The sequence below is a fragment of the Sardina pilchardus genome, chromosome 6 (assembly GCF_963854185.1).
Source record: "Sardina pilchardus chromosome 6, fSarPil1.1, whole genome shotgun sequence".
NCBI classification, from domain to species: domain Eukaryota; kingdom Metazoa; phylum Chordata; class Actinopteri; order Clupeiformes; family Clupeidae; genus Sardina; species Sardina pilchardus.
Genome location: NC_084999.1, coordinates 18,947,235 through 18,961,256, shown reverse-complemented (window position 1 = coordinate 18,961,256; position 14,022 = coordinate 18,947,235). Strand labels below are relative to the sequence as shown.

The window sequence follows — 14,022 nt, the reverse complement described above, 5'->3', positions numbered from 1 at the left end:
CCCTTCACGCCCACTCTCCTTTCCTCTCGTCTTATCTCTGTCGTTAAAAAAAAAGAGAACCCTCGTCAAACAGGGTTTGTATTCCGCTCGCTTTCTGCCAGTCTTAATCCCCTCTCACATCAGAGCTCCCTGTCTCTATCGCTTCTTAATGCCCCCCCCCCCTCCACACACACACACACCCCCCTGGGCATTATTTTACCTCCTCGCTCCAGGTGAGTAGAAGGTCAGACCACTTACTAGGAGGTCCGGCTTTGTCTATGTGCTCTCAGCTTAAAGACGTGGGAAACAACGAAGGACAAAAGCGAGTGAGAGAGTGAGCCAGAGAGAGAGAGAGAGAGAGAGAGAGAGAGAGAGAGCAAGACAGCACAAGGAAGACTTGTAGAGACGAGAGTGCAGGAGAGGTGGAGCGAGGGAGAGCACCAGGGTCTACAGACAGGTTAACGTGCACTTTGAGGCTTGTCAATGGGGGGATTAGCCCGGGTAGCGCGGCCCTGGGTATCCCGGCAGCCTCTGCGCCTGTCGGGTGGAGGGGGCGGAAAATGGCTGACAGCGGGTCTGGGAGCGCGGGAGAGAGAGTTCGGCGCACGGGCGGAGTGGTGGGGGGGGCGGGGGGGAGGGGATGACTCAGCAAGTTTGCGAATCACTGTGACGGCTCTGCGGCTGAAGCGGCTCTTTGTGGCCGTCTGCCGCGCAAGACGATCTCCTCCGCGGAGGAGGAGGAGGGGGGGAAAGAAGAGGAGAAAAGAAAAAGTGAGCGGAGAGAAAGAGGTACTTTGTGTCTGGATTGAGCGTGAAGTGCAAAATCAGGGGAAAAACGCAGGCAATTTGTCACAGGTCCTTTTGCTGTGTCTGTCTAAAGCTGCCGACGTACGTAGCGTAGCAAGGTGGGCAGCGCAAAATATCTTGGGGAGGACTCTGGCTTGGGAAAGAGAGAGAGAGATAGAGAGCGAGAGAGAGAGAGACAGAGAGCGAGGGAGAGAGAAGACACAATACAAGGAGAGAGAAATTACTGTAAGAAAGAAATTGCTGAAAGAGAATGAAACTCCAGAGACAGAAAGGAAATAAAGAGCGAAAGAGACTGAACAGCAGTCCCCCCACCCCCTCCCTTGGAGAGCCCAGCTTTGACTCTGCGTGGCGCATCCTCACTGGGAGGTGTGTGTGTCTGGGGGGGGGGCTTATATTCCCCTGGTGCCTAAAAGAGAACACGCAAGTACCCCTTCTCTTGTGCACCCCACCCCCTAATTCGGATGCTGATTCCTTCTCTGAGCCCACCTCTCCCCTGTGGTCTCTCCACTAAGTGAGAGTGTTGCTTTGATAGAGTGTTGTAAACAACCCAACCCCCCCCCCCTCCCCCCCCCTCTCCATTGGCTCCCACCCCCAAAGGCTCTGCTTGTGTAACAGAACGCTCCCGAGCGGCCTGGATAGATTGCAGTGCCAATGAAGCCCATTAGAATCGAATTGCATGAGAGACGAAGAGAGTGGCGGAAGAGAGAGGGAGCGATGGAGGGAGGGAGGGAGAGAGAGAGAGAGAATACAAAAGGGATTGAGAGATGGATGAGGGGCGAAGTAGTGGTGCTTTCGGGAAGAGTGGAGAAGGATGTCTGTCTCGGGCCGTAATGAGCCGCGCCACTAATTGGGAGGAATGGCACAGGCACCTAATTAACGGCGCACCAGAGAGCGGGCGAGATGGAAGGAAAGGAGAGGGGAGCGGAAGAGGGGAAGAGTGAAAGAGTGCAAGGAGAAGAAAGAAAGAAAAAAAAGATTGGACTCAGCCTTTCCGCCGGGGTCAGGCTGGAGAGGGCGAGAGCATCGCGCACGCACACGGAATGATAATTTTTTCGACGGGAAAATGAGCTCTGCGGCGGCCCCGGACCGGCTGGCCTGGGAGGCGACCTCTCGACCTCTGACCCGCCGGTCGCCCGCGCTGGGAAACGCCGCCCCCCTGCTCCGCCTCGCCTCGCCTCGTCTCGTCGCAGGCTCGTCTCGGACGCTGACCGCGGCCGCGCTCTGACCCGCGGAGCCGCATTAGAGCAGCGGGCGAAACCGAGCACTCCGCTAGCCACCTCTGACCTTCACAAATCCCGCCGACCTCCCCAACACGCACGCACACACACACGCGCACACCTCTCCTCACCTCTCCCTTTCCCCGGTCGGAGCCATAAAAGCGGGAGCTGAGCACCGTAACGGCATAACACCGGCGCTTTATGTGTTTCCGCTCACGCTCCTCGGAGCCTGCTTTTTAATTAAAAGCGTTCTTATTCAGTGGAGTGAGCGCTAGGAGCAGTAAGCAACGGTATAATGGAGAGAGGGAGGGAGGGAGGGAGGGAGAGAGGGAGGGAGGGAGGGAGGAAAAGGAGTGATTGAAGAAGGGTGAAGGGGACATGGGATGGAGTGGGAGTGGGTGGATGGGTGGGAGGAGGAGGGGGGTGATGTTCATATTTCGGAGGAGAGGAAATTGGGGTGGCGAGCAGCAGGAATGGATTGGGGGAAGAGAGGAGAGGAGAGGAGGGATGAGGAGGGGAGAGGAGAGGAGAAGAGAGGAGAGGAGGCTGATGTGCGGTCATTTATCGTCTGCTACAGGTGAAGCTGCTGTGGGCAGCCGAGATTAGTCCATGGCCCTTAATAACTGAGACGAGGCCCACTACTCATTGTGCACGGGGATGGAAATGGCCCACCTCTCACACACACACACACACACACACACACACACACACACACACACACACAGTACATAAAGCCAAACACATCCACAGTCCCAATATAGGAGATTGCTGTTTGTGTACCAGTCTGTGTTTGATTGAAGCATACATGCACACACATACACTGACAGTACACAGACACACACACACAGACACAGACACACATGCACATGCACACGCACACGCACACGCACACGCACACGCACACACACGCACACACAGACACAGTACACAGTCCCACACATGCAAACAAACAAATGTGCCCATAAACACCCACACGCTACATCTGAAGTCCACCCAATTAAACGATTCCTTTACTGTGGTTTGTGGAGTGTCGCTCTGCTCCCTCGGGAGGCCCTGGAACATGTATGAAATCAGCGCCAGTCACTTTGGATTAGAGCGTCTGCTGAATAAATAAATAGAAACGCACGCAGGCACACACACACACACACACACACACGCACACACACACACACACACACACACACACAGAGAGAGAGACTAGACCTCCATACTGATGAGACAGTGGTGGTAAGAGGCAGGCAGTGGGAGGAGGAGGAGGAAGAGGAGGAGGAGGAGGACGGAGAGAGGTGGGTACCGCTGACATTAGGGGTGTAGGATGGGAGGATGGGAGGATGGGGGAAGGGAGGATGCCAGTGCAGCAGAGAGAGATGGATGATCCTGGGGCTGGAGGGATAGGGAGAGGAGATGGCGAGAGAGAGAAGTGATGAGCAGAGGAGACAAGAAAGGTATAGAAGCTTACCATAGAGGCTTACCACGAGAGATGCCGAGGGGGAGTGTGCAAATCTCCACACTTACAAAAAAACATCTACAGATATGCACATGCAGTACACATAAACACATACTTATGCACAAACACATAAACACATACATATACATGCACATGCACCGTGCTCCCCTGTGCACACATGAATGGGCTATACTGTAGGCGTGCATGCACTTATATTATCTACGAGCGGGCATATAAACATCTTCACTTATGTGTAAACACACACATACGCAATCATTTCTCTCCATGAGCGGGCATATAAACATTTTCACTTATGTGTAAACACACACATACCCACTCATTTCTCATTTTCCATAGAAATACATACTTGTGTATGCTCACATATGTGTGAACACAAGCTTTGCATGCGTAATAGTTACTGCTTTTGTTATAAAAGGTGCTAGTGTGCTAGTGTGTAGTGTTTCTGTTCTGTGGTTTCCCATCTAACCCGTCCCATTGCCATTGTGTGTGCTAGAGAACATTACTGTTACTACCACCTCCATCCCTGACCGCTTCACCCCAACCTCCCTAACCGCTGTCTTTGCAGCAGAGCCCAAAGGTAAGTCAGACCTCCTCCCCTCCATTCTCCTCTTCCTCCTCCTCCTCCTCCTCTTCATCCTTTTCCATCGCAGTCACAAACATCTATATCCCTCTCTCCAACCCGCTCAACATGGTCTCAGCCTGCACTCGCCCCCTCTCTCTCCTGTTCTTTCTCTCTCTCTCTCCCTCTCCCTCTTTCTCTCTCTCTCTCTCTTTCTCTCTTGTTCTTTCCCTCTCTCTCTGGCTCCTCTGGATCCTCCTGGTCTTAGCATTCTGCGAGGAAGTCAGGCTGGTGCGCTTCTTCACCTCTGCCTCTCCGTTTTTACTCCTCCAAATATTGATCCCCGTTTCTCCCGTTCCCACACACGCTCTTCACTTTCCTTTTGTTTGTCTGTGTGCAACCTGGCAGGCACACACAAATACAAACACACACACACACACTCATACACATACAGTACATACACACACATACGCACTCACACAAATACAGACACACACACACACACACACACACACACACACACACACACATACACGCACACGCACACGCACACACACACACACACACATACACACACACACACACACACACATACACACACACACACACACACACACACACACACACACAGACTCGCATACATACATACACACACACACACATACTCACAGATATACACAGACACACACATACACACACACACACTCACATAAACACACATTCACATATTCTCTCTGTCCCTCTCTCCTTCTCTGTGTGTCCATGTGCTGGCGCTACCTGTGTGTGTCGGCGCGGGCCCGGCGTTAATGTAGCGTGGCGGCTCTGGAGCGAGCGTGGCGGGCGGCGGTGGCGCCGGGCCGCTGGGCACAGAGAGTGGCCGGTACCACGGCGAGCCGCACTGCGCCGCGGGGTAATGGTGCATTAGGGCAGCGGCGGGGCCTCTGTGCTAGTCTCCTGGGGCGGGTGTGGGGGGGTGAGGAGGGGGCCGTCGGGGCAGCAAAGCGTGGCGCCTCCTCCGCTCTGGGCCATGACCTCTCCACCGCCAGCACCACCACACCGCCACTCTGAGCTCCTGTCTGCTGTCACACCGCATTTGATGTCAAACATGCACTTTTCCCCTTCCACAACTCTCTTTTCCTCTACCTGCTCTCTCTCCCTCCATCTCTCCCCTTCTCTCCTTCTCTCCCTCCATCTCTCTCCCTCTCTCTCTCTCCCCCTCTCTCCTTCTCTCCCTCCATCTCTCTCCCTCTCTCTCCTTCTCTCCCTCTCTCTTTCTCCCTCTCTCTCTCCCCCCCCTCTCTCCTTCTCTCCCTCCATCTCTCTCCCCCCTCTCTCCTACTCTCCCTCCATCTCTCTCCCTCCCCCCCCCCCTCTCTCCCTCCATCTCTCTCCACCTCTCTCTGTATTGGCCTTTGTTATTCTTTGGCCCTTGCTTTACCTCTCCCCATCCATCTATCTCCATCACTTTCATGCCACACGTCTCTGTGTTTTGTTCTTTCATGCTGACATGAAGAGAAACGGCTCTCTCCCCAACACAGACACAGACAGACTGACAGACAGATAGACAGACAGACACAAATAGCGCACGTATGAAAAGTGCAGACACGGAAGGACAGATAAATGGAGAGAAAGAAAGAGACAGGTGGATAGAGAGAGAGAGAGAAAGAGAGAGAGAGGAATAGAGATGAGTCTACCTGTGTGAAAGGGAGCTGTGTGTGTGTGTGTGTGTGTGTGTGTGTGTGTCTGCTTTTGGTGACTGCGCTGTCTGTCTGGCGGTGAAATGCCTTAAGCAGCGCGGAAACGCAGCAGCACACTTCATTCATCAGGACTCATAAAATATTACTCAGCATCAGCAGCCCGCTAATAAAATACACTACGGGCTTCACAGCAGCCAAAAGCTCTCTCTTTCTCTCCCTCTCTCTCTCTATCTCTCTCTATCCACCTGTCTTTTTCTCTCCATCCATCTGTCCGTTCCTGTCTGCTCTTCTCATACACACACTATTTGTCTCTGTCTATCTGTCTGTCTGCTTTTTTTCTTTCTTGTTCTTTCTGCCTGTCTCGCTCTCCTCTCTTCACCTCCCATCTCTGTCTCTGGGCACCTCTTTTTCTCTACCACACACACACACACACACACACACACACACACACACACACACACACGGACACACATACAGACACACACACTTTCAAAGAAATACTTTCATAATCTGACTCTTTTTCAGCCTGCTCACTCAGGCTCGCACTCTTTCAAACTCATGTTTTTTTAGTTTTTCACTCACTGTCTGTCACTCACTCGCTCTGTGTTGTTCACTTTCTTTGCCTCACACACACACACACACACACACACACACACACACAGCCAAACTCTTTTGCCTGGTTGCGTCAATAACCAGTTTCCCCTCATACACAACACCAGACTTCTCAGTGACTCGCTCAGACACATTCACACACAAACATACACACACACACACACACACACACACACACACACACACCCTCTCTCCAACCCCACCCCCCCCACCCCCCTCCTATCTTTCATTCCCCTCATTCTCAGCCTGGTGATGTTTGCCCCCCATCTCCGCCTGTAACCGCGTCATGAAATATTTACAGGCCAGTTCCTGCCTGTGATATCTGACGGCCTGCGCTGTGCCGCCGGGCCTCTCTTGCCTGCCGGAACGCCTGGCGTTTATTCCCGGGGAGAATGCGGCGTGACCTGTTGACTGACTCCCCCCTTTCTCTCTCTCTCTCTCTCTCTCTCTCTCTCTCTCTCTGCCTCTGATATTTGCTGTACTGCTGTGATGGAGAGCCGCTTGTCTACCTCGGGATGCCTCTATCTGTCCCTCACTCTCATCCTCTCTGCCTTTCATCCCCCCCCCCCCCTTTTTTTTTTATTGCTTTCGCTCGCTTGCGCACTCTGCTGTGGAACGGGGGTCGGCTCGGTGTGGAGATGCAGTTGAACGATTCTGTTAATGTCCCTTTTTTATGGATTTCTTTCTTTCTTTTTTTTTTATTTCCTTCATTCTTGTTTCGGTCTCTTGATGATTCTTTCTGTGCCTGCCTTTTCTGTAGAAACGATGTGAAGAAGCTATGCAAAACGTAAAACATTAAACTCTGTTTCTTTGCTTCTCAATTTTTTTTTCGGACCAGATCCCGGGGCAGTGGTGGAGACCCACAGCGCAGTACCGTACGCGGTCATAGGGGGCGTCTTGGCTCTGCTGGTGTTCACCATCATCTGCGTCCTCATCGTCACCATCTGGTGCTCTGTGCGTCAGAAAGGTGAGCGCATGCCCCCCACACACACACACACACACACACCTCCCCTCCCCCCCCCCCACACACACACAGTGTCAGGCGCCAGAGCCAGGTAAAGAGAGAGGGAAGAATAGGTGCTCAAGGGCGAAGACTGAACGACTGAACTTCACACAGAAAGGAAGAGGAGGGGAAACTGGCAAAGGCCACAGAACGCATACAGAACACGGAAAGCACTTTAGACGGCCGTTGTGTGTGAGGAGGTAGAGAGTGTTAAAGAATTGCAGAGAGGGCTCGAGAGAGAGAGAGAGAGAGAGAGAGAGAGAGAGAGAGAGAGAGAGAGAGAGAGAGAGAGAGAGAGAGAGAGAGAGAGAGAGAGAGAGAGAGACGGAGAGATGGAGGGAGGGCGGGGAAGGAGCAAGGACAGACGAGTGTCTCCAGGAAGGCCAAACAAAGACATGAGGCTGTGGTCACTCGCCATGATATACAGCCATCCTTTAGTCCTAGAGCCTTCCTCTGTCAGTCTCTCTCTCCCTCTCTCTCTCTATCTCTGTCTCTCTCTCTCTGTCTCTCTCTCTTTCTGATGAACTTGCAGTGATATACAGATCTGTCAAGGGCCATGGGAGACGTGGGAAATGTAGGCGTGGCACTTGTGTTTTACGGCCCATTCCCCAGTGTGATGCATCAGGATGCATCCATAAACAGACTACATTACCCTACTGGCTGCATTCTTGGCAGCCAGCGGCAGCCTTGGAACAGCGCCACCTCCCTGGAACCTCCCCCCTGCTGCACACTCCCCCTGTTGCGCCCCCCCCCCCCCCCCCCACACCCCCCCCAGCCGCTGTCGATACTACCGGGAAGAGTGACTTGAGGGTGTGGAACTCTGAGCCAGAGCAAGGAAGGGCACTTATCCAGAGTTGGCCCCACTGTCTATCACAGTCAGGAACATTTACTCTCCCTCTCCACACCAAGAGACGAAAAGGGAAAAAAAAAAAAACTTGAGGCGTGCGTGCGTGTGTGTCTAACCTTGATTTTGGCTGGCCCAGTGATTAATCACTCCCATCTCTGTTGATTAGGATAGGATGGGGTGCAGGGGGCAGCAGTGAGGCTGGTGTGGGGCCACGCGGGGGTTGTTTGGTGGCAGATCTTGATCAGCACGGGCTGAACCCCCAGACTCCCTCCTAGTTCGTCAGCTCTGCCAAGGCTGTTATGTATGTTTCCATTAGTGTCAGTCGGTTTTGTTGGTTGGTTGGCTGGTTGATTTATTGTGCACACACCAAATGACTGGCCTGGTTTTCATAAAACTTGGTGGAAAGGTGTGAATTGGGCCAAAGAAGAGCCCGCTTTGGAGTTGATCCGACTCATGGGACACCAGCATACACGTCATGTTTGCCAACGTGATGAGATGTGGAGTGCATGGGGCACTTGCACAAACTTAGTCTCACTTTCCAAAATTCACTTGGTTCTTCACTGGCCCATGTGACACCTTTCCACCAGGTTTTTGCATCAATACACAAGCAAATGGCCATGTGTGAAAACAGACCCTTCTTGGTGGAGGATCAGTGTCCGATCCAGTGAGCTTGGCAGAGGCATGCGCTTTACAGACTGCCGTTCTAGTTTTAGAATGTTCCAGGATCCCGGCTTCGCCCCAAACAAATGCACAGCAAATGAGTGGATTGATTTTCTCATTAAACATTCCTCTCGACTTGTGATTGCAGGTGCAAGTGTCATGAGTGCAAGAGCGTCTCAGCGTGATTAGCTGAATGAAAAGGTTATACAGTATCGGATTGCTGACTCTTACAGAATGCCTTACAAGAGGGAATTATTCGGCGAGTTAATTAGTGGGGGGGGGGGGTTGTTTGTTTTTTCAAGAGTCTGCACCTGCTGCACAATTGAATGGGGAATTTAGAAAATGTGCAGGTTTTACCTTAACTGTTACTTGACCTTGATCTAACTTTGGCACTCTCTCGCGCTGCCTGCCTCCCTCCCTCAGCCATTCTTCACACACTATTGGAGTGCTGCATTGATTTTGTCAAAGCTTTGAAACAAACCGACATCTAACATTTCTTCCTTTCTCTCTCTCCTTTCCCCATTTACCTGTCTGTGTATTTTCTCTACCTACATCTTTATTTCCACTTTTCCACTGTATTCCTCTTTTCTCCCCCTTTCTATCTATCTATCTATCTATCTACCTATCTATTTATCTATCTATCTATCTTTCTATTTATCTGTCAATTACTCTCTACCTGCCCATCTCTCTGGTTCTCTCTCTCTCTCTCTCTCTTGTCCACTGCATCCCTCTCTCTCGGCAGGCTCCTATCTGACCCATGAGGCCAGTGGTCTGGACGAGCACGGCGAGGTCCAGGAGGCCTTCCTCAACGGCAACGACACAAGGGACGGCACCAAGAAGGAATATTTACTGTAGAGGTCCCAGCAGAATCCTCCTCCACAACGACTATAACACACCACATAACACTCACACACACAAACACACACACACACCAGACACACACACTCCGCACACACCTCCAGACCTGATGAATGGTCGCCCTGACAACTCCAGCGATTTCACATGGTTCAGCCATACAAGATGGAGGGGAAGGGAAGGGAGGGAGGGAGGGAGGGATGATGGGGAAGTAATGGAGGCACAAGGGGCAGAGAGAACACAGAGGGGGGGTAGTGGGGTGCAGAGGTGAGCATGAACGAGAGAGAGTGTGTGTGTGTGTGTGAGGAGGAGAGGCAGAAGAAAAGGGCTGCCGAGACGAGAATGAGCGAGAGAGAGCGAGAGCGTGTGAGAGATGGAGAGGCAGAAGAAAAGATGTAATCATACTTATTATGCCGGGGAGAGACATTGGCGCGCAAACTATTCCAATGCAATTTGTGTTTAGCAAAAGAGATGGCCGCTCAGATGGCTTGCCCGTGAGCCTGCGCCAAGTGTAAAAGAAAAGAGAGAGCAAAAAAAAAAAAGGAGCATTGAAAGGGCCCGATCCATAACTCGCTCAGACAGCAGCAGCGGGGGGAAAGGCAGGCAAGGTTATGAGGTATTGAGTGCCCAGCATGAGAAAATTGAAATACTTTTAAATTGCCAAAGCATCTCCGCTCCGCTTTCTAACCCTTATATATAATTCTGTGATGACAGTAGCGAGTGCAACGCAACAGTGCTCATCAAGTATTCACACTCAACCCCCCCCCCCCCCCCCCCATTCTCTCCCCACTCCACACACACACACACACACACAAAAGACAGACCCCTGCATTACCTGACAGCATCGCAGCGCAGACCTCAGGAGTCTTCCCTGGCGCTGGGTTTAGCCGTGCCGCAGATAGACACCTAGCTTAATTTTAATGTACCATTTTCCCTTTCTCTTCTCCGCGTTCTCTCCCTCTCTCCCTCTCTCTCTCTCTCTCTCTCCCTCCTTGTCTCTCCCTCCCTCTCTCCCTCTCTCTCTCTCTCTCTCTCCTCCCCTGCTCCCTCCCCTGGCTCCCTCTGCTCGGCTGTCTGTCTGTGCCCTCCATCTCCCTCCCTATTGTTTGTTAATAATAACGCGGGATTACATTTGTTCTCTTTGAATGGAAAATGAATGTACATTGAGTACAGAAAGACTCAAAAGAAAAGCATAATTATTATTGTAAAATGTCATTGGCAGCATTAGGTGTGTGTGGGGTGTGGGGAGGGGGGGGGGGGTTGTAAGTATGTGTGCTCGGGTAGGGATGAGTGATTGTACAGGAACAGAACAATTGGCCGTGGAAAAGTAGAGAGGTTACAGCCGAAGAAAAGTGGGATATTTTTTTGAATGCTACAATACAGACATGTGTACACACACACACACAAACACACACATCTATGTCATTGTTTGTATAAAAAAGTCAACAAAGTAAATTAAATGAAACTTTTAAGACGAGAAAAAAAAAGATTTACTACTGAACGCATTACCATTACGAAGAGTTACCATACTAACACAATATTAGCCTAGAGAATAAAGTACTGAACAAATACTGTTAAGTGATCTTTAAGTAAAAAATGAAAATCTGAAAAAAATGTATCATTTTGAAATACTGAGGTCTTATTGTTTTTTTATTAATTAATTATTATTTGGACAATTATGATTGTTGTTATTGTTGTTATTATTATTACTGTTATTATTATTGTAAATGTTACAAAAAAATGTACGCCACATTTTGTTTTCTATATAGGAACAGCTGTCTCTATCTTCTCTCTCCGTCATTCTTCTGTCTCTCTCTCTTTCTGTCTCTGTGCCTATTTGTCTCTTCTATGCTGTTTTTCACTCTTGTTTATTTTATAGTCCATGTGTCGCTGTTGATATAGCTAACTGTATTTCTTTTAGGAAAAGGAACAAAGCACGACAAAATAAAAAAAACCTCTTCAAAAATAAACTTGAGGGTATGAGTGAAGTCTTTCAAACTGTTTCATTCCCCACCTGTAACAGCCCTAACAGACCAACACAGTAGACCTATTGTTGGAGACAAAAATGCAGCAACTAGTACCAATGATCAATACAGATAACAGGTTACAGATGACATTGAATGGAGAGAGAGAGAGGGTGTGAAAAGGAGGATGCTGGATTAGAACAGACAGCAGTACAAAGAGAGGAAGAGATGGAGAGAGGGAGGGAGGGAGGGAGAGAGAGAGAGAGAGAGAAACAAGTAGGAGACAGCAACAACCCAAGTGATGCATCACCTAGGAGAATGAAGAGGGAGAGAGAGCGAGCGAGAAAGCGAAAGGAAGGGCAAGGCAGATTCGCAGAAAAATATGCCTTCTCCATTATGCCCCTCCAATCAATACGCCATTTCACCCGGAGGCTCTCAGTGTGTGTTCATCTCTGTGTCGAGTGTGGATTTAAAAGCTGGTGGAGGTCGCTCTGACGGATCGATGTGTTTGTCCTCTATCGATGGCAAGGCGCAGCAGTTGCCACTCATAAAGACTAATAGTCAAAGTGTTATCAAAGTAGTACCTTCAGGCACTTGCAGCCCTGGCTTTCGCCAAACTCTGGGGACCGATTCAGCCCTGCTCATCACTCATAATCAAGGATAGCTCAATCGAATGCTGAGCATCGGCAGGAAGCCATCCTTTTAAATGGTCCTATCAATCAATGTTCATCAGTGACATCTGTGATCACCATCCATTACCTGAGCCCAATTAGTGCCACATTTTACATCCAGATGATGTTTTTGTCCAAGAAATCCAATTTTCTATTCATATACTTTCATGGAACAAATCCTGAAAAACCCCCTCCGCCGTGGCCCATTTGCAACAACATGTGAACAATGCACTGTAATGGCATACACATGGTATAGAGGGAGTTGGTTTTGTCGATGACTCTCATCAGGGAGCAATGGCAGAAAGCTTCCTATTTTGTTCGCAGTTCTATGCAGTGTATGCATTCATATATGCTTGTTCCCGGGGGAACAAAGGGAGCTTCAGAGCCTGTATTGTTCTGACGTCATAGGAATGAAGTACACTACTGAAGGGTGTTCTGTGAGCCCCATCTTGCAGTGCAATTGAAAGTGAGTATGAAGTGAGTTACCTATGGCGGCAAGGTGACTGAAAAAGCTGCAGTCTATTTATTCCTCCTTTTTTTTTTGACGACGACGGTGACTGTGGTGGTGGCCCAGCCATCCGTGGAGCTGCTCTGATTGATTGAAGTGGCTGTTGTTAGCGCTAGCGACGGGAAGCACGCACGTCGTCAGGAAGTCAGAACCTTTCAGGCGAAAGGAACAATTGAATGGGCTTTCAGGCTGGCAGAGATTTTCATCCCCCCCCCCCCCCCCCAATCCATTCACCCATGGCCCCCACTTCCACCACCACCCACTATTCAATGACGGATCTAAGCAAATAACTGTAGCGCTGCATTGGGGAAAGGTTGCACAAGAGAAAGGGGAGGGAGGAAGACAGAGACAGAGCGAAAGACCCTTATCCACACACCCCCTTTGTGTAAATGAATATTTCCCACAGTAATTTTTCACACCAACACTGCACAAAGCACAAGAAGAACAATCCAATTACTGTCAGCAAGCCTTTTATTAAAAGTGGAGCATAAAAACTACACATTTAATCAAAACCGCAATAAAAATTGTGTCACAGAGAGGTTAATTATGTTTCAACACAATAATACGTTCTCCCACGCTAGATAGGTTATTACAATTTGTTTAATTAAACATACGCAGATCGATTCCCATCTGCGTTCAAACGCATGTTGCCTGTTAATCTCGCCATAGCTCAGGATTAGAATTGGATCTCGTTAATATTGGGAACTTCTCGCTGTTGACTCCTTTGGCTTGTTTGAGTAGGCGATGCTAATGCGATGAGATTTGAGATTTGAGAAATGATGTAAGTAGGGGGCCCAAGACCTGCGTCAGACACAGACACGTTAGTTAATTTTTTGAGGAGGATGACGACATCCTGTGTCTATGTGTGTGTGTGTGTGTGCCATGTTTTTCGCCAGCAGCTCACACCTCGGGACACACCTTGGCTTTTGTGCCAGGGCTGTGGGGGCAACAAGAGGAGCACGCCTGCACGGCGACACAGAAGGCCCTGCCCACAACCTTCCCCCGGGACGAGGGGGCTGTTGCCACGGCTGCCGGTGCCGCCGCCGCCGCGCCCCCCACGTCCTCCCCCCTCTCCTTCCCGAAGAGCAGCGGCGGCACCAGGCCGTACGCCTGGAACAGCAGCGACACCAGCAGCGCGGCCCAGGGCGGCGGCGGCTCGCCCGGGGCGAAGAGCT

At 50.4% G+C, this 14,022-nt stretch overlaps 1 protein-coding gene across 2 annotated transcripts in view; it reads left to right on the top strand.

The window, feature by feature from the left end:
* cadm4 (cell adhesion molecule 4) overlaps nt 1-9,870 on the top strand; it is a 120,637-nt gene extending 110,767 nt beyond the window's left edge. Inside the window, exons 7-9 of one of the 2 annotated variants that reach the window (XM_062538869.1) lie at nt 3,965-4,048; nt 7,178-7,306; nt 9,592-9,870. In XM_062538869.1, the coding sequence (XP_062394853.1) occupies nt 3,965-4,048; nt 7,178-7,306; nt 9,592-9,704 (326 nt within the window). In that variant the 3' untranslated portion in view covers nt 9,705-9,870. The remainder of the gene's footprint in view (nt 1-3,964; nt 4,049-7,177; nt 7,307-9,591) is intronic. The other variant, XM_062538870.1, reaches the window with a different exon arrangement.
* The last annotated feature ends 4,152 nt before the right edge of the window (nt 9,871-14,022 follow it).